This window comes from Lissotriton helveticus, chromosome 2_1, assembly GCF_964261635.1.
Source record: "Lissotriton helveticus chromosome 2_1, aLisHel1.1, whole genome shotgun sequence".
NCBI classification, from domain to species: Eukaryota; Metazoa; Chordata; class Amphibia; order Caudata; family Salamandridae; genus Lissotriton; species Lissotriton helveticus.
In genome coordinates, this window is record NC_136059.1 from 1179419158 (window position 1) to 1179444008 (window position 24851).

The 24851-nt window shown below is 46.3% G+C and overlaps 1 protein-coding gene across 1 annotated transcript in view; it reads right to left on the reverse strand.

Moving 5' to 3' along the window:
• The window catches only part of RCHY1 (ring finger and CHY zinc finger domain containing 1), a 98354-nt gene that overhangs the window by 18125 nt on the left and 55378 nt on the right, over positions 1 to 24851 (reverse strand). The window contains exons 3-7 of the mRNA XM_078676044.1: positions 24420 to 24535; positions 15558 to 15636; positions 2420 to 2464; positions 1925 to 1983; positions 1650 to 1676 (exon numbers count right to left, since the gene is read on the reverse strand). Of these exons, the coding sequence (XP_078532170.1) occupies positions 1650 to 1676; positions 1925 to 1983; positions 2420 to 2464; positions 15558 to 15636; positions 24420 to 24535 (326 nt within the window). The remainder of the gene's footprint in view (positions 1 to 1649; positions 1677 to 1924; positions 1984 to 2419; positions 2465 to 15557; positions 15637 to 24419; positions 24536 to 24851) is intronic.

Consider the following 24851-nt stretch of genomic DNA (forward strand, 5'->3'; position numbering starts at 1 on the left):
ACAAGTGTTCATTCTGCTCTTCACACAACTCTTAACAAATCAGATCTCAATCCCAAGACCACAAAGCTTGGAGTCTCTGAAATGGTACACCTCAGTACGTTTGTAATGGCTGCTAGGATCTCTTCACAGAATTCCAGTATCACAGTGTGTCCTAAATGTTCATCAAGGTGCTAGGAATCTGAAAATAATATAGGTTCTGCAACATATTTTTTGGGGCCATGAGAGAACGTCCTCAGAAGGACTACTGCTTGGTCCTCGTATTCACTGCACCACTTTTCTAGTCTTTTCTAGTTCTTTTCTAGTACTCTGGAAAAGGAAACCTATATTTAGGCTTTGTTCCTTTCACAATTTTTTCTACCAGCCATGGTACTTCTACTGCGCAAAACAAATTCATGAGTTCAACCTAAAGGGATCTTCTAACTAATCATATAGAGGAAAGTATAAATCTGCTGGGGTGTCATTCATATGGATTGCTAACACACCACCTGGCCAAGAGATGTATTCAATTACTGTCATTAGTAGTAGATCTAGCAGTCTAGATCCATTATGGTTTCATGTTGCCATTTCTTCTGCGGTACTCCTTGAATAGACGCCACAGGTATTTTCATAAAAACCGCTACATTGTTTGTATATATTGAGATCTTATATAGTGTTCCTCCAAAAGGATACCTTTATGTAATGTTCCCGTTTGCACTAATTGCAATAGCTACTGACTCGAATGCCACAACAAAAAAGCATGACTGAACGCAAAGAGCCTTGATTAGTGCCCAATATCCAAGTTTTCATAAAATATGTTCATTCCCACCATTGCTGTACTAGTCTAGTGGTTTTTGGCGAAGAATGATCGCTTCAAAGAAGCACACGCTGAGGCTGAAATTCCCCTTGGCTTTCTCCACAAAAGGCCACCTTACCCTGTCAGAAGCCTCCTCAGGCTAAAGGGATAAATGGGGAACTCAGATTTCTAACTTGTTGGCCTTCTCTTTAATGTTAGAGCCCCCACTGTTATCACACGTCTGCCTACCTAGGACACAGGCTAATACCTCTTCGTAAACATATTCTAGCACAAACCACTCCAATCTGCTTTACTAAGATTTGGTATTTAGCATCACACCGTAAAGGTGGAGGAGCTATGGTCCTGTAAGATGAGCACCTTTGTTCATAAAGACTGTATGGTCCAATTCTTTTATTATGTTGCAGTAGTTCTGGGATTAAATGGATTCCCTCATTTTCGTAAATCGGTTCCCCACCCCGTCTAATGACTTTGGTCATATTTCAGAAAGGCATCAGCATTGAGGGATTATCTGCTCAGCAATGTTCCATCACTACAGTAATTAGAGTGATGTGTTCCCTGTTGGGCTTAGCTTCCAATTTTTGAGACAAAAACCAGTCCGCTTTATCTTGTTTGTCACCGAAGTGTTGTTTACGGAGAAGAAACGAAGGAGATAACAATGTTAAGCTGCCCTTTTAATCACATCATTGCCCTACAGTCACTGTGAGAGCCGAACTGCAAAGTACTTTTAACTTGGTCTTGTCCTACCACATAACCCTAGGCATAAGCTGGTAGATTTAGATGTTCTTCTGACCGAGTAATAAGAATGTGCTTGTTAACACAAGAAACTAGCCAAGTAGATGGCAGCCGGAACACTCACCCTTTTAACATCTCTTCATAGCACGTTCTAGAAGAAAATTAAGAGTGCGTTAAGTCAGGTATAACAATTTGAAAATATATACTTGTATTGTAGTTGCATTTAAATATCGCTTACTACCCCTGACGAGGCGTCAAAGCGCTTTTTCGGTGAGTAGCACGCTACTCCGGGACCCATAAAGGATTGGTGTTGAATTAGTATAGTGAAATATGAAAGTAATTAAAGTGGTGCTCTACTTGACTTTACTTGCAAGTAGCATTCTTTAAAAATATCCTTACCTATGGAGAAGGTGCCCGCATGGAAGAACATGTGCTCTCACTCTCGACGTGTGAATGTCCTGTTTTAAAATAGGAAACAGGTTACGTTTAGCTCTTGGCAATCCATGAAATAGGAATCTTTGCCAAAAAAACGTGTTTTTTATGATATACATGCAAATACACGATAAAACAAATATAAAAGGCAATAAGGCATATTATAAAACATATTAAAAAAACATTGTTCCAGACAAAAATGTTTATATTACAATCTCAACACATGAAACGTAAATTGAGCCTTAAAAGTTGGACAATTACACAACATGTGCAGTTAAATTGGCAGATTTCCCCTTCACAAATGCACCAATCCCTTGTAAAAATAATTTCTCACATTATTAGTAGTTCCTTTGGCAGATTGCACCACCTCAGCTACACTAACCCCTTGCAAAGAGAATTCTTTTTCCGGCATCATTATAACTACATTTTCACCAATCCACTTAGCAAGCATATCGGACATACCTCCATACATATTGGGCAGTTCTGTCTCGAGACATTTTCAATGCACTTCATGACAAGAAAAAAACAAAATGTAAATGTAAATTGACAATGGTATACAGTGTATTCACCGTACTAGTAAAAAAGCAATACACACATGCAGAATACCAATCAATATTAGTTATACAGCAGAATTTTTTTTTTTTTTTAAATAACAAATTTTGCACCTCAATGAATCTTTTCCACAGACACTTAATTACGTAATCTGAAACTACACTATGAAAGCCTATGCTTTGGCTAAAGAAGAAACACCTTACCTGCGACAACAATCCTGTTAGTGTATTTTCTACACAAGTACTTGCAATGTGCTGCCATTATTGCTTCAGGTCACCCTCAAACCAAGACATAAGCAGAACAGACTTATAATTTGGAGAACACTGGCCTCTGTGGTGTGGCCGGGCAAGAGGCCAGACATGTGGGCATGTATACCTGCTTGCATATGTGTTTTTATGGCCCCAGCACATTACTCTTAGTAGTATCCGTTTCATTTCTGATGGCTCAAATGGGCTTGGAACTGCGCTTGGGGTCTTTGATTTTATTCCAACAATCCGTGTTGGATCTAGACAACTGTAGGTTTACTGTGGCAGCAACACAAAGCACACTAGGGTGAAGGCTAGAGCACGGCCTAGGTCATCCGCACCAGGGTTAGGAAAATGCCATAGTCTGCCTCTTAAAAACCTAATGAGGACTCATTAACAGAATCCAGGAACACCTTCCTCCTTAGTGACTGTGAACATTACATCCTCTTTGTATCTTGGGTGCCCACTTTTAAAACGGTATTAGCTTTTCTTTTGTGCTTTTCTTCATTAAGACAATATTTTTACTTTTTACAATCTTTATACATTTTCAGAAGAATTTCCCAGGCGTCAGACTGGTCCGGAAATTTTTGCTGAGCATTACCCATTGCACGCGACGTCGGGTGGCTACATTCGGCTCTGCGTGACATCATCGGCAGCATCGGTTATGACGTTGCTGCCTAAACAGGCAGCCACCGAGGCGCACGGACGTCAGTACTTTTAGTTTTTTCCATGCCAGAAGCGCAGAGCCACAAAGTTACTAATGTAATTGTGTGCAAAACTAGGGCCCTGAAAGGGGAGAAACCCTAGACCTACTACATCAGTCCACAAGGCGGGGAGGCATGGGTGGGACTGTAAGGAATCTGCAGCTAGATAGAGTCTCTAACAGATAATGCGTTACTGAAGGTAAGTAACTTGTTCATCTGATAGAGACTTCTAGCTTCAGATTCCTTACCTTTAAATCAGATACCCGAGCCATACCATCCCGGTGGTGGGTTGCGGACTCATGACCTAGACTAAGAAGTCTTGCAGGACTGAACAGGCAAAGTATCCATCCCTGCGCACTTGACCATCAAGTCAATAATGTTTTGCGAACGTGTGCAATGATGCACACGTCGCTGCCTGGCAGATGTCTTGGACTGGGACACCCCGAGCCAAAGCCGTAGTTGCAGCCTTTCCCCTGGTGGAGTGGGCTTTTAATCCTTCAGGGGGCTGCTTCTTGACCCAGATGAAATGGGGTCATAACCTTTGGTAAAAATGATACCTTGGTGCTAAGAACCACTTTGTCTGGAAAGAACATAAGATAAGGAGGAGAGCTGGGTAACGCCTGCAATTCACTCACCCTCCGGGCTGATGTAATCGCCACTAAGAAGGCTGCTTTGATGGTCAACAGCCAGAGGGGACATTTTGTGCAAAGTCTTGAAAGGAGCGCACATCAGGTAAGCCAAATTAAGGTCCCATTGTGGTATAATAAAAGGGAGTGGGTGGAAACAAGTAAGCCAGCCCTTTAAGAAATCTATTTACTACAGGAGATTTAAAGAGAAGGCTGGTCTGGCAGCCGCAAAAAAGCAGACAGAGCAGAGAGGTAACCCTTGAGAGTTCCCAAAGCAGAGCCCTGCTGGGTAACAGTTAAAATGAATAAAAGGACAGTAGAAATGGAAGCAGAAAGAGGGTCAATGGACCTTTCTGTACAATATAATACAAAATGTCTGCCAAACGCAGGCGTATACCGACTTAGTGAAGGGACGCCTGGCTACCAGAATAACATTATAGACTTCAGGAGGAAGGTCAAAAGCCATCAACTGCTGCCACTAAATCTCCACACATGGAGGCGCAGAGTAGACAGGTTCGGGTGGAGAACCCTCCCCTGCTTCTGTGACAGAAGATCCACCCGAAGGGGAAGTCTGATCGGAGGATCGATGCTCGTTCTCAGAAGCTCTGGATACTAGACTATCCTTGCCCAGTCGGGAGCTACAAGAATGACTTGGACACGGTCGATCCTGTTCTTCTTTAGAACCCTGGGCAGAAGTGGTATGGGCGGAAAGGCGTACAACAGGCCTGAGCTCCACTCGCAACCAACGCGGCACTGAGCGATAGCTGCCTTGGAAACTCCAGCACGCAGTACTGCTGATATTGCGCGTTCTCTTCGGAAGCGAACAAATCTAACAAGGATCTCCCCGCTGTTGAAAGAGGCCTTGCGCCACCTCAAACTGGAGACGTAATTTGTGATCCGGCTGGCGTTTAAAGAACCTGACAGGTGTTGAGCCACCAAGGTTTTGCCCTGCTGTTCCAGCCATGTCCTGAGACGCAGGGCCTCTCGATAAAGGGTCCATGCCCCCACCCCGCCTTGCTTTTTGCAGTACCACATGGCGTTGGTGTTGTCCGTGAACACTTGCACCAACTTATCTTGACAGAGGGAAGAAATGCTTTCAATGTCAAGAGAATCGCTCGGAGCTCCAACAAGTTTATGTGGAGCTCCGTCTCGGCGGGAGATCAGTGACCCCTGATCTCCATCTCTCTCATGTGGCCGCTCCATCTCTCTCATGTGGCCGCCCCATCCCAGAAGTGACGCATCCATCATGATTGTGAAATCTGGTTGGGGAAGGGAGAGAGCTCTGCCTATGACACAATCTCAGTTTGTTAACCACCAGTGCAGATCCATCGCAGTTCCTTCTGAGATCTGAATAACGCTGGTGAGAATCCCTGATGCAGTGCCCATTGGAACTTCAAGTCCCACTGTAGAGTCTGCATACGCCATCTCGAGTGTCTTACCAACAGAATGCAGGAGGCCATGAGGCCCAACAGCCTCAGTGTCAGTCTCACTGAAATCCAGGATAGAGGCTGAAATATCGGAATCATAGCCTGAATATCCTGGACTCCCTGCTCGGGAGGATAAGCTCGAAACTGCACTGTGACCAGAACGGCTCTGATGAAAGGGAGCATCTGAGAAGGAGTCGGGTACGGCACATTTATAGAGAGCAGCCAGTCGTTAAGGTAGGGGGAAGACTGACACCCCTAACCTGCGCAGTTGAGCTGCAACCACCGCCATCACCTTGGTGAACAGTCGAGGGGCACTGGTAAGGCCGAAGGGGAGCACGGTAAACTGAAAGTGCTGGCGGCCCAGCTTGAACCACAGGTAACGCCTGTGGCCCGGCAGGATGGGAATTTTAAAATACGCATCCTGCAGGTTCAAAGCTACCATCCAGTCCTCCTGGTCCAGGGCAGACAAGACCTGAGCCAATGTGAGCATTTTGAATTTCTCCTTTTTGAGGAGGAGATTGACGGTCGAAGATCTAAAATGGGCTGTAGCCCATTGTTCTTCTTCGCAATCAGAAAGTAGAGGAAATAACAGCCACTGCCTACTTCTGAAACCAGGACCCTTTCTATAGCTCCTTTGGCCAAAAGAGCTATAACTTCCTCTTGGAGTAGCTTTAAATGATTTTCTGCCAGCCGTTCCTCACTCGGCAGAATAGTAAGAGGAAAAGAAAGGAAAGGAAGAGAATAGCCCTCCTGGACGATCTGCAAGACACACTTGTCTGATGTTATAGATCTCCAGCGGGGGAGATGACGACAAATTCTCCCAACCACTGGAGTAGTCTGGTCCTGCAGAATCCGCCTAGGAGTGCTTGGAGGCTGCGGCTGCTGAGGGTAGTGTGGTAGATGACTTACATTCCTAGGATGGAATGTACAGCGCTCACGTCCACGCATGGCTTGGGTAGTCTGTGCGGGACAGTGGCTAGGTTATGGGTAGTCTGTGCCGGACAGTGGCTAGGTTAGGGCTGACATGGCAGGAAACCCCTTGCGTTGCCACGAAAGGGGAAAAAGGAAGACTGGCCATGAGGAGTGGAGGAGAGGCCCAAGGATCTGGCCGTAGCTCGAGAGTCCTTGAACCTGACCAGGGCTGAGTCTGCCTATTTCCCAATAAGGCGGGTTCCATCAAAGGGCATGTACGTCAAATTGGCTTGGGCATCCCCCAGAAGCCAGTTGCACGAAACCAGGCGTGGCGCCTAAATGCCACTGTCGTTGCCCAGCAAATCGGTCGTATCAAATCCACACAGTTTGGTGAATTTTGCTGCATCTCTCCCATCCTTGACAGCGAACATCCCGGGCCTCTTCCAGGACTTGTGGCAGCACCAGCGTAACCGTCTCCGAAAGAGAGCAGGAGAAACAGCCCAATAAGCATACAGTATTCACTGACCGCAATGCCAGACTGGAGGAAGAAACATCTTCTGCCCAAATCAGTCCAGTCTCTTGAATTCCCTATCCGGAGGTGCAGAAGGGAACGCGCCCTGGGAAGTAGAAGCATGCATCACCAAACTTTCTGGTGTAGGGTGTTGGCTGAGGAACTTTGGTTTGGCCGGAGCTGGGCAATGGCGGCGTGCAATCGTCCTATTCACAGGAGTCCCTGTGATAAACTTGGACCATGTTCCTAGAAGGACATCTGTAAGTGCCTTAAAGGGCAATAGAGGTTCAGAGTTGGAAGCCCCAGGTTGAAGCACTGCGGTCAAGAGATTAGTCCTGACCTGCACTGAGGGCAGCTCCAGTCCAAGAACCTTGGCTGCCCTCTTAACCACCATGGCATAGGACACCCCATTCTCCGTAGCCACTGTAGTCGGAGAGAGCATGCCAGTGTCTAGGGAAGTATCCAGACCACTGACTTCCCCAAGTTCCCCATACAAGTCCATTGTCTCCTCAGAGACATCCTGGTTCTTGAGTGGGTCTCCAGACTCCTCCCATTCCTCCCCTGAGCCCAGCACATCCACAAAGTGCTCAGGCGACAACATAGAACCCCCGGATTCTACAGACGTCTGACTCGGTGTCCCTCGACGCCGTTCCAGCTCCGTGTCGTCAGGGATGAGGATGGGGCTTGCACTGCCGATGGGCATCAGCGACGTCGCAGGTACAGACTTCAGATTCGACACCGGGGAGATCGCGTTGGCACAACCGGCATTGACCCGAATCTGGGATCGGATCCCTGAGGCACCACTGGCGCCGTGGCAGCAGCTGAAAGCATCGAAGCCGATGGGGCCCCATCCAACCCTGCATGGCCCGAGGGCTCACTAGCGGGGTTGTTCCACTCGAATACTCGGCGCATGGCCTTGTAAACCATTTTTTGAGCGGGAGTCGCTTTCGGCTCCCGGAAAGGGGGGGGGGGGGAGGGAGACGAGTACCTAGAGCGTTGGTGCGCCTTACCTTTCTCGACAATGGACACCAACTGAGGTGAAGGCGAACACACTTGGACGACGACTTCTTCTTGTGCCTCTTCCCAGAGTGTCCAGATGACCTTGAATGGGAGGAAGAGGACTTAGGCTCCGTGAGCGGTCCTGCGACCTCCTCCTCGAACGAGACTGTGACCTCGTCGGAGTCTTGCTTGACAGTGTCGACTGCCGGGCTGCGAGCAACTTCATCGCTCGCTCCCTCAAGGTCTTCGGGGCCATCGCCTGACAGTCTGAACAAGACATCGAATCATGGTCGCGTTCAAGACACCACAGACATACGGGGTGGGGATCGCTGTCCGCCATCCTGCGGGAACAAGTCCTGCAAGGTTTAAAACCTGTCTTTCTACCGGACATCCTTCGCACACAAAGTCGTATTTAAAAAATATTGATAAAAGTTGCCAAAAAGCAGGAGGGTTAGCTCTTCCTGGATCTGCGCTTAACTGGCGCGGAAAGAAAAGAACTGACGTCCACGCGCCTGGTTGGCACCTATATAGGCACCGCAAAGTCATAACCGAAGCTACCAACGCCATCATGTGGAGCCGAATGGAGCCATGCGACGTCATTCTCAAGGGCTATTACTCAGCAAAAAATTCCGGATCCAGCCTAGCGCCTGGAAAATTTAAAGGTAAGGAATCTCCAGCCAGAAGCCTCAATCAGATCTCAACTTCACACAACATCATTTTAATTAGGACACAAGTGTGTACCAAAGCTACCCGGAAAGTTAAGGGGTCTTGGCAAGCCGACATTTGGACAGAGACTGAGCTCTCAGTGGCTTTGTTAGCTGGGAACACTCACCATAGACATTGTTAAGTTGTAAATGCCACTTCATGGGAAGGGGAAAAAGCTTGACTCCTTGTGTTAGAAATGGGCGTCTCTGGTTGGCACCTTTGTCCAAGTAGGGACCCTTCCTTCTAATCAGGATAAGGGGGATACAATACTGAAATAACCCATGCTCACCCCCTTGGAGACGTGGCACAAGCAGTCAGGCTGATCTCCGAGGCAGTGTGTAAAGGATTTCCACATAATCATACAGTGAAAACACTACAAAAGGACAACACAACAGTTTTAGAAAAATAAGCAATATTTATCTGCGCAAACAAGACCAAAACGAGAAATGACCAACATACAGTAATCAGAAAAGTGCACTTTGTAAGAATGACTTTAAAATGCATTTCCTTGAAGCCGGTAGCTCAGTACAGGGCTACAGCTGTGCTGAAAACAATAGAATCTAACAGTTCTGGCCGACTGCATTGGTGCAGACAGGCGTTCGTGTTAGCAGACCCGTAAACAATACCTTTGGTTGCAGCTGATCTCAGTGGTATGGGCCGGTCGCAGCAACCATCTTGGTTGCGATGTGAAGCGTAGCGATGCGGCGTGCAGGGTCCCCTCAAGTTGTTGTGCAGGCAGTGGCTCGGTGATGGTCGCCCAGCGGCGCAGGTGAAACCAGGGCTGCGGTGTTGAGTGAGGAGGTGCTTGTGGTGGTGCTGACAGGTCACAGTGCAAGCAACAGTGCTGGTTGATGGCAGCAGGCATTGGTCGGCCAAGACTGCAGTGTGGGACAGTGAGGTGCATAGTGTAACTTACAAGCGCTGCCCCCAAACCACAGTGCGGTCACGGATGTCGCGGTCACGAGGCGGTGCGGAGCCCACAGGTGGCGGTGCAAGCAGCGGCTTCATGGTGGTGGCGGCGGTCATCTTTGGTGAGACCAGGCTTATATACAAGTGCGGGGGTGTCCTCTCTGGTGCCTTCAGGACCCGGAGCCCGCGGTGGTGTCTGTAATGGTGTGGGCTGCTTTCCCCCCTCTGTAGCAACTGAAACCCACAGTTCCAGAGGCGGTACTCAGAGGTAAGTGAAGTCTATGCTGTCCCTGAGACTTTGTGAACAGGAGGCAAGTTCTATTTCAAGTACTTGGAACTCAGCAAAAAGTGAAAAAAATTCAGTCCAGCCCTTTCACTGCCCAAGGCTGAAGCAGTAAATGCAGGCCAACCCAGCAAAACAACAACACAGCAAAGGACCGTACTCCTCCTGGCAGTTCTTCCAGCTCTTCTTGGCAGGTTCCTTGATCCAAGCGAGTTATAAAGTTCTCGGCCCCAATATTTACACTGCATTTCTCTTTGTTCTCTTAAGCAGAGTGTCTGTTCTCAGTCTAAACCATTTTGGTCCCATCTGGCACAGCTTCCTGGCAGGAGGTGGAGACAGCATTGTCCAAGGCAGACCAGGCCCATTAAGGTGCATGGAAACCTCCTCCCACTACTCTAAATGCAGCCCAGGTCTATTCAACCCAGCCCAGACTCATCAAGGAAAGGCAGGACACACCTTGCCCTGCCCCAGTAGCTGTCTGAAGAGAATGCACAGACCCTGTCACTCCAAGTGCTACGCAAACCAATGATGGACGGAATGCTGAATAAATCATACATTCACCCCCAGTCAAGAGATCTGGGTTGAATCCATTGTTCTTTTGCTCACCATGCCACCCCAGTTTAGACCCAGCCATATGCAAATCAGTCTGGACCCTGTGCCTCATGGGAACAGTCCAGACCGAACTGCCAAGCCAGGTCCTCCGTGGACCGGAAACAAGCATCCTGGGACCGGTTTCAGGGTATACCCTTCATGAGCCAGAATAAGTTGAATCCAGTGGCACAGTGAGCAAGGGTCCCGTGCTCTCCATTCCACTGGAGTCAAGCTATTCTGGCTGATGAGGTTTTGCACCTGTCACTCCAAAGCAGGACAGTCAATCCATAACCCAGCAGAGGCACACAGGATGGCTAAGCAAGAACTTTCTAAAAGTGGTATTTTCAAACACAGAACATAAAAATCATCTTTCCTAACAGATGCATTGACATTCTGAGTTCACGCATACTAAACTCCATTTCTCCATCTTGTCCCATTGGGAAGAAATGCTCGTAAAATGTTACCAAGTATTCCCCATTCTATCCCTTTGGCACAGATAGCCTTTCAACAGTGAAAATCAAAATATACTGTATTCGGTATCAGGACATGTCACACACACCAGTACATGTCCAGCCTTTCACATACACTGCACCCTGCCCACAGGGGTATCTTGGGCCTACCTTAGGGGTGACTCGCATGTAATGAAAGGGAAGGTTAGGGTTTAGCAAGCAGGTGCACTTGCCAAGTTGACATGGCAGCAAAAACTGCACGCAGACACTACAGTGGCAGATCTGAGAACCCTTTAAACAGCTGCTCGTGTGGGTGGCACAATTTGTGCTAGAGGCACACTAGCAGCGTTTGATTTACAGGCCCTGGCACTCTCAGTGCACTTTACTAGGGACTTACCAGTAAATCAAATATGCCAAACATAGAAACACCAATCCATATTTCAATTTACAATAGGAGCACTTGCACTTTAACACAGAACAGCAGTGAGAACGTGCACAGAGACACTAAACCAGCAAAAACAGAGTCAAAACCGGGAGGTCAGAAAGCAAAAAGACAGGGGAAACACGCCAAAATGTGTCAGGTTCAACACCTTTGTTGGACCGTCAGCCTTAGGGTTGTCTCCCCCTACATTTTTGCCCATGTGCCTCCCAATTTCTCCGTACCTCTTTGTTGGACTTAGGACTCTGGGCACCTCACCACTGCTGAACAGTGCTGAGGTGCAGGTGCTCTCCCCATAAACAATGTGACGCTGGCATATTTGCCACAAGCCCCTCCTACTGCAGTAAGGCTTAACCCTCCATAGGCTAACATTGGGAACCCCCCTTATGGGATAATTTCTGACTGGGATTTAATAAGTGTGTCATGTTTGGTCTTGTTGGAACCGGGGCGGGGAACCCATTCAAATGATATATGGGGTTTGGGCGCTGCTACTTTAGAACTCCCACTTTTAGAAAGTGGATATTGTCCTGCCTACACTTAGTCCGGGCACTGCAGATTCCCCCCTCCCATCTACACACTGATAGCTGCCTGGGTTGGGAGGTGGGAGTGGTGATTCACACTTTCTACCCTTGAAGGGGCTGTAAATGGCTGCCCACCGTAGCCTTAACGGCCCTGCCTTTCGTCACTGTGACAGCCAGGTCAGGGAAGGCAGGGCACATCCCATAACTTCGTGGACTATTCTAGAAACCCCTGCCCCCAGACCCTTCCAGAAACTTCTACCACCTTCTAGCAACTAGACTGTAGGATATATAAGGGAGGGTCCTGGCCTCACTTCCTTTTTACACTGCTGGACTACGAGGAATCTCTGCTGGAGTGAGGACTGCTGCGCCAGGAGGTTTGCCACTTGTGAGGAAGCTGACTGCTCCCAGGAACTGCTGCCCCTGCTTGCTGAGCTGCCCTACTGCCTGCTGATCCTGCCCTGCTTGGGAGAACTGGAAATAACACCAAGACATCTCCAGAGTGTCTCCACTAAGAAGATTGACTGGTTTCCTGGTTTCTGAGGTCCAAAATAACACTCTAAACGATCACGGCGGTGTATGCATGCTGTGCGCACCCCATTGCGCCTAACCCCACTCCTGTCTCTGCTGTGTGGACAAGATTCACCCCAAGGATCAGCTTCAGCACGGACGGCGCATGTCCTGCACCCTGTGTGTGTCGTGGGCAACACGGAGGTGAAGCGCCGGTTAGCAAAATCATCGACGCCGTCCGGGGCCTGAAGGTGTTGGGTAGCGCTGTGGCGGGAAAGTGCTGTGTTTCAAAATCATCGCCGCCGCGGGTGCACGGGAAACACCTTTCAATTGCCGTAATCACCGCCCATGACCTGCCTGCGCTGCGGAGTGCTGCAACTGGGGAGCGCTATGACAGAAAAAAGCACTGTTTTCCCCAAAGATCACCGCTGCAGGCCCGGACAACCCGACCGCATCCCAAGCTAAGAGTTCTGTGGGCCCAGAAATCACTGCAGCTGGCCCTGGGACAACAGGAAGCACCAAAGGGAATCCCCAGTGACGGCTGGAGAGCGCCGCGTGGGATTGGTGCGAGTCGGAGGCGTCGCCTAGCAACTGGGATTCCCTTCAGCTACCTCACCGCGCTGGGAACCAGACGAGCTGACTCGCGCAGCGCAACGAGGATCAAGTGCCCGGGGGACGGAGGAGCACTTCACCAGCGCCTGCTTGCCCCAATTCCAGGTAAGCGCTTAGCGTGTGCGCTAAGCTGCTGGCTGCAGAGCTACCTTGGGCGGGGTGAGGCGGGTGACCGCGTGAGTGGTGGTGTGAGGATCGGGAGTGTCCCAATCAAATAACAAGGCTGCCGGGGGCCGTGGTCATTTGGTAAACGGGCCTGCCTGAGACGGCCCTCCTTGAAATAGCAGGCCTCTTAACTCTGCATCTTTTTGCCACAACACAGTCAGGGGAAAAAGGAAAAGTAACTCACAGGCAAATATACTGCACAATTTCCATCGCTTAAGTAACTGTATTGTTCTGATTGCAGGCAACTGTTCTGGAGGGTGGTACAGGCTTATAGAGACTGCAAGCAGTGCATAATATATTACCATTGGGCAACTGTGTGCCTTAAAGGATCAGAGACTGGTTTATTTCGCTGCAGGTGATTGAGGAATTGTTTGGCTGGCCCAATTGTTCTCCTAGTAAAAGACAGTAACTGCCATCCCAAGACATTTGGCTGATACCTGTGATTTTCTATGTGTGGTCTCTTACTATTTTTGAACCTTGCACAATTTCTAGATAAGGATAACTTTACTTTCTTTATATGCAACTGGATTTATCAGATTGTTGATCTTGCCTGGAAACTGGATTTACCAGCTTTTGGATCTCACACAATTTTAGATAAAGATTCTTTTATTTTTAAATAAAAACCGGTGTGGTGTCCCTTTTGTGCGTGTTTTAATGTGTTAATATTGGTGTGTGTTGCACAAATACTTTACACGTTGCCTCTGAAGTTAAGCCTTCCTGCTCTGCGCCAAGCTACCCTGTCGGAAGCGGTTCTCCCTACTTGGACTAGGGTGCATGCCCCGGCCAACGAGAGACCCCGGTTCTAACAACCTTGTATGAGAAATCAAGTTTTGTCTAACTTGAGGGAGACTAGATGCAGTAGAAAATCTCCTATTGACATTCTGAGGTTGAGTCTCCCATCTTAAGTATCTGTCCTGCAATCAGAGTACAGTCAGTAATGTCTGTAGAACAATGAACAGACCTACAAGTCTCAGATTTGCACATTTTACATCAGGGAGTACTACCAAGATTGCACTTATGGTCACTTTAATACTTGCGGAATTTGGACTGGAATGTGCTAGGTTATCATTTTAACATAGCTACATAAGCTAAAAACTGGTCATTTTATTCTGAATCAAAGGTATGTACATATACTACGAGATGGCTCAAGTAAGGATACGGTGCGTGCAAACTAGTCGTTTCTGCTGGTATGATATAATTTGAAAATATAGTAGTCGAAGAAGTAGCTTAATTAACATGAAAACCAAAACACCTCCTGAAACTGAAATTGAGGCTTAAACAGCGATCAGCTCGTTTGCTAACAGCTTATGAATTTAACTAACTCTGTATTCGCATACGTAATGATTATTAAATTCCAGAGCCTTGGCATTTATGCTGGAGCTTTCTCACTTAGTAGGACTGTCAACCCTGAAACAAACGCCCCACGCCAGGAGTGTAACCACTTCACAAAAGATAATCAGAACATGTTTTTTATGTCACAGCAGCTGGCACACAATTATGGAATGGTGATCTCCTTGGCATAAGCATTGTAAGTGTCCCCAAAGATCAAGGCCTACAACATGCTGTTGTGTGTCAATTACTCACCCTGTCTCTAGGAGCCCCTGCCGGAGGTTCGGGCCCATAATGTCAAGGATGGAGAATTAACAACAGTTATTGCCCACAAGTGCAACCAATAATGCTTAATTATGGCATTGCTCAAAATCTGAAGATAAGAGACGAACACTTATTTGGATCTAACACATTTCTCTCACTTCCACACACATCCAAATGAAGCTCAAAGACTAGTTCAAATCTATTTGCGCTGCTACATGGAAAGGGCACCAAATATCAGGGACTCGAAATGAGAAATCAAGACAAAACAGTCCAGGGATCACAGATACAGCAGAGTCAAATAATGGGCGTGCACCACGGAGTTACCAAACAAAACTATCCTCCCGGCACAGCCCTACCGGTTTCACATATAGATTGAAATACATTTTAATGCTTTTATTCATTAGAAAGAGAGTTCCTCTTAGGAGCAATAGAAGTATCAGGATGCTTTCTATTGTGCTGAATGCTACCTATACTTGGCATTATGACTGCTGTGAAACAGAAAGAATTCTTAATATTTTTCCATATCGATGACCAGTTTCAAGTAACGGTAGAGCAAGAGAAGAGATTCAGACTGGAACGTCTCCATAAGAAAGTCCCAATGCAAGACTTAACAAATCCAATGATACTACATCACAGCTCAAATACCAGAGATAGGAATTGCAAATCCCGCAAGTCCACCCCTGTCAGACTCCAGGAACAAATTAATCGGTGTTGTTCCTACTCACGATTAACACAGTTTTTGTCTATTCAAGACAGCTTTGTTTTCTGTAAAGGAGACAAACCGATGTAAAACATGAACATCGTCAATATGAAAATTACATATTGTTAAAAGGGAATAACAATTGAATACCTTATGATTCCCTTGGAGAGAAAGAGCTAGGCATAAATTGCATTTTGTACAATGGAAAAAGTCTTCTTTCGGTCCAATCCTAAAGAGAGAAAATAACGTGTTTAGGTCTGCCAGGGATACGTAGCTTTGAAGAAAAAAAATATACATGTATACATATATATATATATATATTATACACATACATATATACACATACATATATATATATATATATATACACACACACATATATATTTATATATATAAATATGTATTCATATACATTAGACAAGGGAACGTATGAGTAATCTGCAGGCATCAAATCAAACAAATGAACGCAAACTCTGGTGCTAAAATCACCAATAATGAACAAGTTTGAAGAGTTTTTACTTGAAAGCAGATTTTTCACAAAATTAAACATAGGAAAAATGTGAATTTGAAAGTAAATGCAAAATCATTATTGTAAAATCGTATTAAGTAAAAATTAAATTCATTTGAAATGCTCACAATAAAGGCCTAAACCGCTTTACTATTTAGTTCAATGGGTACAATATTTAAGTTCAGGGCAAGTGTGAACCAGGTTTTTAGGCCGTTCTTCGCACTTCCCGAATTTGATCGCTTGGCCTAATTGGCCTAATTGTATTTGCATATGGCTGGGTCTAAACTGGGGTAGAGTAGTTGGCAAAAGAACGATGGATTTCACCCAGATCTTTTGACGGGGGGAAAATGTTTGCATTGTCAGCATTTCGTCAATCATTTGTTTGCTGAAACACTTTTCGCCCTAAGTGGGATGGGTATGCCCAGACGTAGGTCCCTTGTTCACTGTGCTACTGGATTCAAACTAGCCTGGCTGATGAAGGGTAACATACCCTGAAACCGGTCCCAGGACGCTTGTTTCCGGACCAGAGAGGATCTGGCCTGGCAGTTCGGTCTGGACTGTTCTAATGGGGCCCAGGTTATGACTGATTTGCATATGGCTGGGTGCAAACTGTGGTGGCGTAGTGGGCAAAATAACAATGGATTTAACCCAGGTTTTTTGGCAGGGGGAGAATGTTTGCATTGTCAGCATTCCGTCCATCATTTGTTTGCTGTAACACTAATTGTAAGATCATAAAAGGCCATCTCAGAAGCAATAGCCCATCTTTCCTGTAAAGGCATTATATCAAAATTATTAATCTATGCTAGCCAGGTTGGTTTTCATTTAAATGCATTTCCCGCAATGTTTGCTAATGATGTAAAAATGGCTGGAGCTTTCTGCCACAGACCATCTTTGTAGGAATTAACATTGATAGCCAAGGAGAAGTTGGACTAGGATACATCGAAATCAAAAGTGGGTTGAGTCAGTAAACTTCAGTCAGTCTCTAGCGCAGAGAATCTATTCTGTAGATCAATATCAAAACCTGTTAAAGTAGAATTAGTGATGTTATTGACCATAGGGTATTTGATAGGAGGAGGAATCTTAGAAAGCAATTGTAGCAATTGCCCTAGTGGTATATAAAGGAAACCAAGCGGGAGAACAGTAATGCAACTAAGCTGGACTTTGACAGGTGGTTTGAAAACTAGCAGATTTCATACTTAAATAGGCTGGCTACAATTTATAACATTACAGTTCCCATCAAACAGCTTTGTAGATTGACCCTCCTACCTGAAATAAGCAAGTTCCTGTTGCATAAATTAAATCCCCTTTTCACAGATAACCAATAGATGGTTTTACTCAAGAGATCGTGGTCTTCACTTTGTGTAGAGGTTAATGTTGGTGGGTAGGCTAACATTAAAATATACAGGCATGCGGAGGCGGGAAGCGTGAGACAGCCGGATGGGCGAGATAATTTGCATCTAATAGGGGCAGTAAACTGCCATGGGCACTTCCGTGAGGTTTTGGTCTTACTATTAACTGGTATCTTTATTAACTGTAGTCTGGCCAAGGTGAGGTGGAACAGGGAAAACCATGAAGGACAGTTTGAAAAAAAAAAATGTCGACCAGCTCGCCAGGCAAAACCATGAGATGTGTGATGGGGCGGGGAGTCTATAAGGATTCTGCCCTCTACACCTGCGATGGCGAATCCTCAGCCTGATCATTACCTACTTTTACCTCTGGTGCTGGTACATATGGCTACAGGCACCTGTAGGGCTACTAACATAAAAGAAGGTATAAAGGCAAACATTTCAGGAGCAGCTTCTCCGCTAAGTCAGAGGAGTGACGCCCCACTGAGCAGGTCAAAAAGGAAAAAATAAAATGATAATAACACATTGTTGTTGTCATTTTATTTTTCCGCTGATGCTCAGCTGGGTTGGGGCGGGGTTCTCAAAGAGAAGCAGGAGGAGGAGTGGTTCACACTCTTTTAAGTGTGCAAGAAGGTTCTGCCGGCCGTTTCGAGCCGGCCAAACAGTCATGCGCACTTTGCATGTTCTCCACCCAGGCTGTAACGTAGCCTGCGTGGCGAACATGCTCAGGCTCCCTGTCCCTGCCTGAGCATCAAACTGCGGCTCTCAGACCAATCACAATGCTGCATTGCAGCGTTGTGATTGGCTTAGGGGAGCCTGGAAGCCTGGTTGCTTCCTGTTCCTGGCCTTGAGTCCTAGAAGCAGGCGAAGAGGACCGAGAGACGGTGGCACACAGGTATGTGATTGTTTCATTTTTTTTCACCCCTCTTCCCTCTCCCCCACCCCTCACAATGATTCTGGCATTTGGCTTACTGTGCTATTTCTACTAATCTTTCAGTGCCGTGTGGCAGGCTCTAAACAAATTCAACAAGCCTTTCAGAAGCAAATATGTTATGCTGCTGATCCTTACTCACCTCTGCTACCCTTTTACACGTTATTTTGGCATTGACCGATTATTTCTAAATCCTGTCTGCTCGCCAATGCTAATGCTAGCATGTAAAAGACTCACTCTAAGTCTGCTCGCCCTTCAGAGATGATCTTGATAGGTGACTGGTGTTCTACCTAGTTGTTACAAGCTGTGTTACATCCCTAACTAGTCCTGGCTTTGTAATCAGCCACACACTGCATTCTGGGTCTCATATGTTTGCTTCTTTTTTTAAAGGATAGTCTATCACATCTATGTATGTGACTTGCTCTTTGCTAATACGTCAGAACTGGTAATGGGTATAACACTTGACAAAGTGCTACTAAGTAGATATGTGACAGACTGCCCCATCCCTACCAACCTTTCAGAGGCTGGTTAGGAAGAGGCAGTAATGCTTGCCATACAATATACATTATGTTAATTATGTTAATAGTAAGGCACATCAAACAAAAGCTGCCTAAGTAAAAACAAGGATATGTAATAGTATACTGAAATCCCACCTGGGAGCATTGTATTGCCATGCTTAGATTCAGTTCCATCCCACTACAAGTAAAAACAAACACCGCGAGGAAGTTAGAACTAGGTCACTGGCTCTCAAAGGTTACAGACCTGCAGAATTTCTATTAATTCAAAGGAGCGGTGTGACTGGCAAATTAATTTGCTTAGCAGATCGACCGCTATAAATCCTTCTTACCATTGCAGGCTGGTCAGGGGATATTTTAAGCCATATCTCTGGAGGAATGCACCCATTTGTAGATGAAATGCACTCCCCCAACCCACCTTTTTTAAAATGTATTCCTAACCTCCCTTTACCGCTGCCCACCCTTAAACCCTAAAACGTCTCTGACCTGCCTTTATCTCTACCCATCCTTGAACCTTAACATTGTCATTACCTCTCTTTCAAAGTATCCATCCCAAAACCTTCAAAAGACCCTTACCTCCCTTTCCCTGGACCTAACCATGAACCCTAAAATGACCTTATCTCCCTTTACGACTGCCTACCACTAAACCGTATAATTACTCTAAACCTCTGTACCACTACCCAAACCCCTAAATTGCCTGTATATCTCTTTACCACTGCCCACCCATAAACCCTAATATTACCTTTAAGTCCCTTTACCAATACTCACCCCTGAACCCTAAAATTAATTACCTCCCTTTACAAGTTGTTAAATAAAAAAACTCCAAACTATAACGTGCAACCTTTGCTTTTACTGTGACTTTCTACTTTTTTAAATGTAAAGTAATATTTAATTACCATATGTCAATCCAAGTGCCGTTGGGCATGGCCTTTGGCTGCGCATGGCAAGTGGTTGGCCACAGGCCAGGACCTGCGGCAGACCCCCCCACATGCTGCCAACTCCACAGGCTGTGCGCGGGGGTGGGTTGGCCACATAGCCTGCCTGCCAATCCCCCTAAAGCAGCCAACCAGGGAGAGGGGCAGCAGCCCCCCCCCCCTCCCTGTGCCACTTTCAGGCCCAGGGACCCCATCCCCGGGGCCCAGCACATTTTCTAGAGAAGTGGGGCAAGTGTCCCCTCCCTCTGACATTTTTGGCCCCGAGGATCCTATCCCCAAGGGCCCACCACCGAAATTTTGGGAGACATGCCATACCCAGGCCACTTTTAGCACGGAGGACCCCATCTCCTGGGGCTCGGCCATGTTGTAGAATTGGGATGGGGCACACAGCCCCCTCCCCGGGCCAATATTGGCCCCGTGGACCCTATCCCTGGGGCCCGGCTAATTACTAATGAAGGAGGGAGGCCGCGCAGTCCCACTCCCGGGGCAGACATCGCCCGGGGACCCCATAACAGAGGACCTAGCCAATCCTTAAAGGAGTCACGCAGCCCACCTTCAGGGGCCCATACCGGCCCCAGGAACCCCATTTCCTGGGCCCCAGTCAATCATTATAGAAGATGGGGGAGGGGGAAGGTGGGACACGTAGCCCCCCCCCCGCCCAGGGCAGAATATGGCACCATGGACCCCATCCCCCGACCAATCCTTAAAGGGTGAGGGGGTACGCAGCCCCCTCCCCGTATAGATAGCAGAGTGGACCCCAGCCAATCATTAAAGGGGGCAGGGCAGTCATTCATTAAAGGGGGCACGCAGCCCGGCTTGTGACCACATCCTTCATGGCCCAGCCAATAATTAAAGCAGGAGGGCACACAGCCCCCTCCCTGGGCCGATTTCGGTCCCAGAGACCCTATCCCCTGGGTCCAAGACAGCTATGGCTGCGTGCCATGGTGACTTGTTGGGGCCGCAGGGTAGCCCCAAGACCCATGTAGCCCCAACTGGCTCTCTGCCTCCAGCGGGGATAGTCGTGGCTCCCGCCCACTTTAAATATGCTGCTCCCTGTGAGATGGAGCAAAATTCAGGTCGGTTTCCCTGCCCACATCACTGCGGGCAGGGAAACAGATCTGAAGTCCTCTCCCAGCTGGTGGGAGTATTTTTAAATCTCCCACCAGCTGGGAGCGGACTTCATGTTTGGTCTCAAAAGAGCAAAACAGGTTTCCCGACCCAGGGCATGCGAGGAGGGAAACCGCTATGTCCCTGGGGTGATCACCCTGGGACATAGGTGGAGCCAGCCATGGATTCCAGAGTGCCATTGATAGCCGTGAGGTGTGCTGCGCAGCCCCCCCTCCCTTTCCAATTACAGCCGTGCGCAGGGGAAGGGGACAATATCAGCAGTTGTGTGGAAAAGGCATGCGTGGACAAGGCTGTGTGGTCCTGCCATGAGTCACAGCAATAATGGCTAATCCTCTGATCTTTTCTAAGCATATATGCTGAATATCATTAAATATCTAATACCAATATGTTATGAGGGATGAGAAACAAGTCACCTGAAGCCTGAATCTTTGTGTCATGCATGCTGATCTCCGTTAGGCCTGAACACTCATGTTCAGCTGTTGCAGTGTTGCATAGTGAGATATTTTCTGGACATCTGTTTCTTTGATATTCTGAAAGGGCTCAAAAGATACGTGAGAATTGGTTGCAAATAAAAGAATCCAGTTTGTGATCTGATTTTCACGCGTGGGCCTTCACCAGTAGCAAAATAAATAAATAGTATAAGAGTTCAAATATGGACCACTTTTATTAAGTAAACACTGCATCCACTTCAAAGATAAAGCACGCTACTTGAGATCAAGTGAATACTTTAAGTTGATGGATGTGTAGGTCTCCCAACATTAAGATTTCTTGTTACCTGGTGACAAAGGCTGAGCGCTTAACGAAGGCTGTAGAGTTCTTCGCCAAATTTGGAATGGTCCAGATCACTAGCATGAACAAGCATTGGCATTGCCAATAGGTCTCGCTTGTGGGACCTTATAAGCACATCTTCCACCTCATTATTTTGCAGCCTAGGCACATGTTCCAATGCCGCCCAGCGAGTGGCGCTGTTTCCTCACATGAGGTAAAGAAGGAAGAGAAATGCACGGCCGTGAAAGTGGCTCTCGGGGGCGCATTCCTTTGAAGTGTCGGGTCTGATGCAATTATGCGAGGCAGGCTGGTTAGGAAGCAAATGGCAAGGGAGGGAGGCTGAGGCTTTGATGTGGGCAGTCACAAGTGAATTGAATAATTAGGGGAGGAGAACTGGCAGGCTGATAGGCAGAAGGCTCAGGCAAGCTCGTGCACGAAGGAGCTTGCTGTCACGTGATTCACGTGAACTTAAAGAAAACTGCAGCCCAAGAAGCCCTTGGTTTCACGAGGATTTTGGCTACTTGAATTCTCGCTCCGCGCGCTTGCGCGCATCGATAGGTCGCGAGACCTAAAAAGGCGGTCTGTCACTCATTCTGAGGCCAGCATGCAATTACAGAAGGGTAGGAACAGAGCCGGGAGTCTCCTGAATTGGAGCAAAGGTTTGGACTTGAGGAATCCAAGGAATATCTCTTACAGTCAATTGATGGGTCTTTAGCTTGTGATACAGAATTTCCTCAGGTGGAGACTCCTCGCAAAGGTGACATCGGACAACCAGAGGTGAGTTTTGCCATGTTAAACATTAAGAGGTTCAGCGCGGAGTATACAAATAAATCCTTGAGGAGACACTCTTTTCACAGAGCCATATTACTGGACTAGTAGTAGAATGTCCCTTGCAAAGGGAGCAAGAGGAGCACGCAAGGATGTTTGGAATACAGCCTGCAAGTAAATTAGCACATAATGACCACCATAGAGCGGCCATCTTTGCTGAATTAAAAAAAGTATTCATATTTAAAGAGCAGTGGTATAGCTGGTGTGCCCACGATGAGTAAACAGTATGCTACTCTGCATTAAATAGACAGACTAAGTATTGCATCAAACTCTGTGTGTTACTACGAAACCAGGACAGTAATTACTTCTAACAAAACTATAAATATCCCTTGCAGCTTTTTCATCAGTGGTTTCAGACATTCCGCCACACTGGAAATTGATTTCTTCATGTTCGCTACATAAGTAAGTAAAAGCTAACTCTTCTATTTTCCTCCTTCACACTAATGTCAGCCAGCCAGATGTACCCCAAATTATAATCTTTTGGGCATCCCACAAGTAGATGTATACACAAGGTATGGGCTGTTTAAATATTACTAGTATATATCTGCATCTTCATTTGACATTCATACATAGTAGTAACTATTTTGAACAACCAGAGTAAAATGGTGACATTTTACAAATTAGGGGCCAGATGTAGCTCACCAAATACTGGTCGGTAACGGACGATTTCGGCCGTTACCGACCGGTATTTGGTGATTGAGATGTAGGGGGCATATATTTTACAGAATCGAAAAATTTACCGAATCGGTAAATTTACCGAATCTGTAAAACATCGATTCTGTAATTTTACCAAATGGGTCAATCCATATGTAGGTGGCACTGGAAACAGTGCCACAGGCCCCTAAGAATTCGTTATTTACCATGTAATACTATTGCATGGTAAATAACGAATTTCTGTGTACATGCACATCTGTGCATGTACACCTGTGCAATGTGGCTCACATACATGCCCTGAGGGCATGTATGTGTGTCACATGGCACACACGCCTGAATCAGGGCTGCAACAGGGTGTCAAAGTGACACCCTGTCCCCCTTGTAAATTCGGTAATTTTACCGATTCGGTAATTGACATTGGTTCCTATGGGCCTCATGGCCCATAGGAATCAATGGCAATTACCGAATCGGTAAATACCGATTCGGTAATTACCGAATGTTACAGATTCGGTAAAAAATTCGGTAAATATACCTACATTGCATTTACCGATTTGCAAATACCGAATCGGTAAAATTCGGTATTTACGAATCGGTAAATGCCATTTACCTACATCGGGCCCTACATTTCTACACGCCCAAGGAAAGCATTCCTATGTGGCTGACTAGTCAATCATATGCCTGATTGTCAAAAAGAAACTATGTTGCATAATTCAGAAACAAATGCGTTTTCATTCGACATACTTCACTCGGACAAGCAAAAAGATTATACAACACCCAAAGGGCTTTCCACTTCATCTTCTCCCTGGCAATGTCTACCAAAAGGTACCTGATTCGGTCGTTCACCATCGACGTACATTGCACATAGCACAATCTATCTTTGTATTTACAAAAACAAAGCCAAGAAATGCAACCAAATGTAGGAAAATCATTAAGATTTCCACAGCAGTTGTAGTAATCAGGCATGACTAACAGAATTAGACTGGAAATATAATGAACCATGTAAACAATACAACAATCCATGGAGTTGCTGCAGCTTCATTTTTAAGAGAAACGAGCCAGAGACATTTCTAATTCAATTTTAAAGTATTTTTCTTTTAACTGTTTAGTATGGACAACTCAACTTGACAAATTCCGTGCTGCTTAAGTTAGAAACCCTACAAATGCTATTTCATCTACAGACAACACGTTGGAGAATCCTTCATTTAGAATAAGACCTAAAAATACATTTATTGGAGCAGTCCGATTCAGCATTACAAAATGTGAAAATGACCAAAAATGAACTCAAAATTATTGTGTGAAATGTAGTATTATAAAATTACTATTTCCAAAGATAAGTACCCTCTGATGACTGTAGAATGTTTTATTCATACAGCTCACAAAAAGCTTATTTTAGTCATACCTGCAAATGCCACAGTTTTCACAGTGGTACTGCTTCTTGTCCTTGTCAAACAGATGACAGATGTCACAGTAGTATTCCCCGAACACATTGCTGCATCCCTCACACACTTGGCGAGTCTATAAGCAAGCAGACGTTTTACTGTGAAAGATCGTAAACGATTATTTGGTCTAGCATAAACAAACACATTTATGAAGGCTTGCTCTCAGTTCTCAATATTCCCAGCAGGGCAAAATTGTAAACACGAACCAGACATGGCATCGACATTTGAACAGGATTATCCAGTATGCACGTTTTGAAATTATAAATAAAACTGTTGTGGCTTACCACAGAAAACCATTTGAACTTTTACCTTAGTGACGCGGAGGTAGTTGGGCTTCTCTGAGGACGCACCATTTCGGAGTTCCTAGTAGGCCTCCAATATTTAGGGACCTG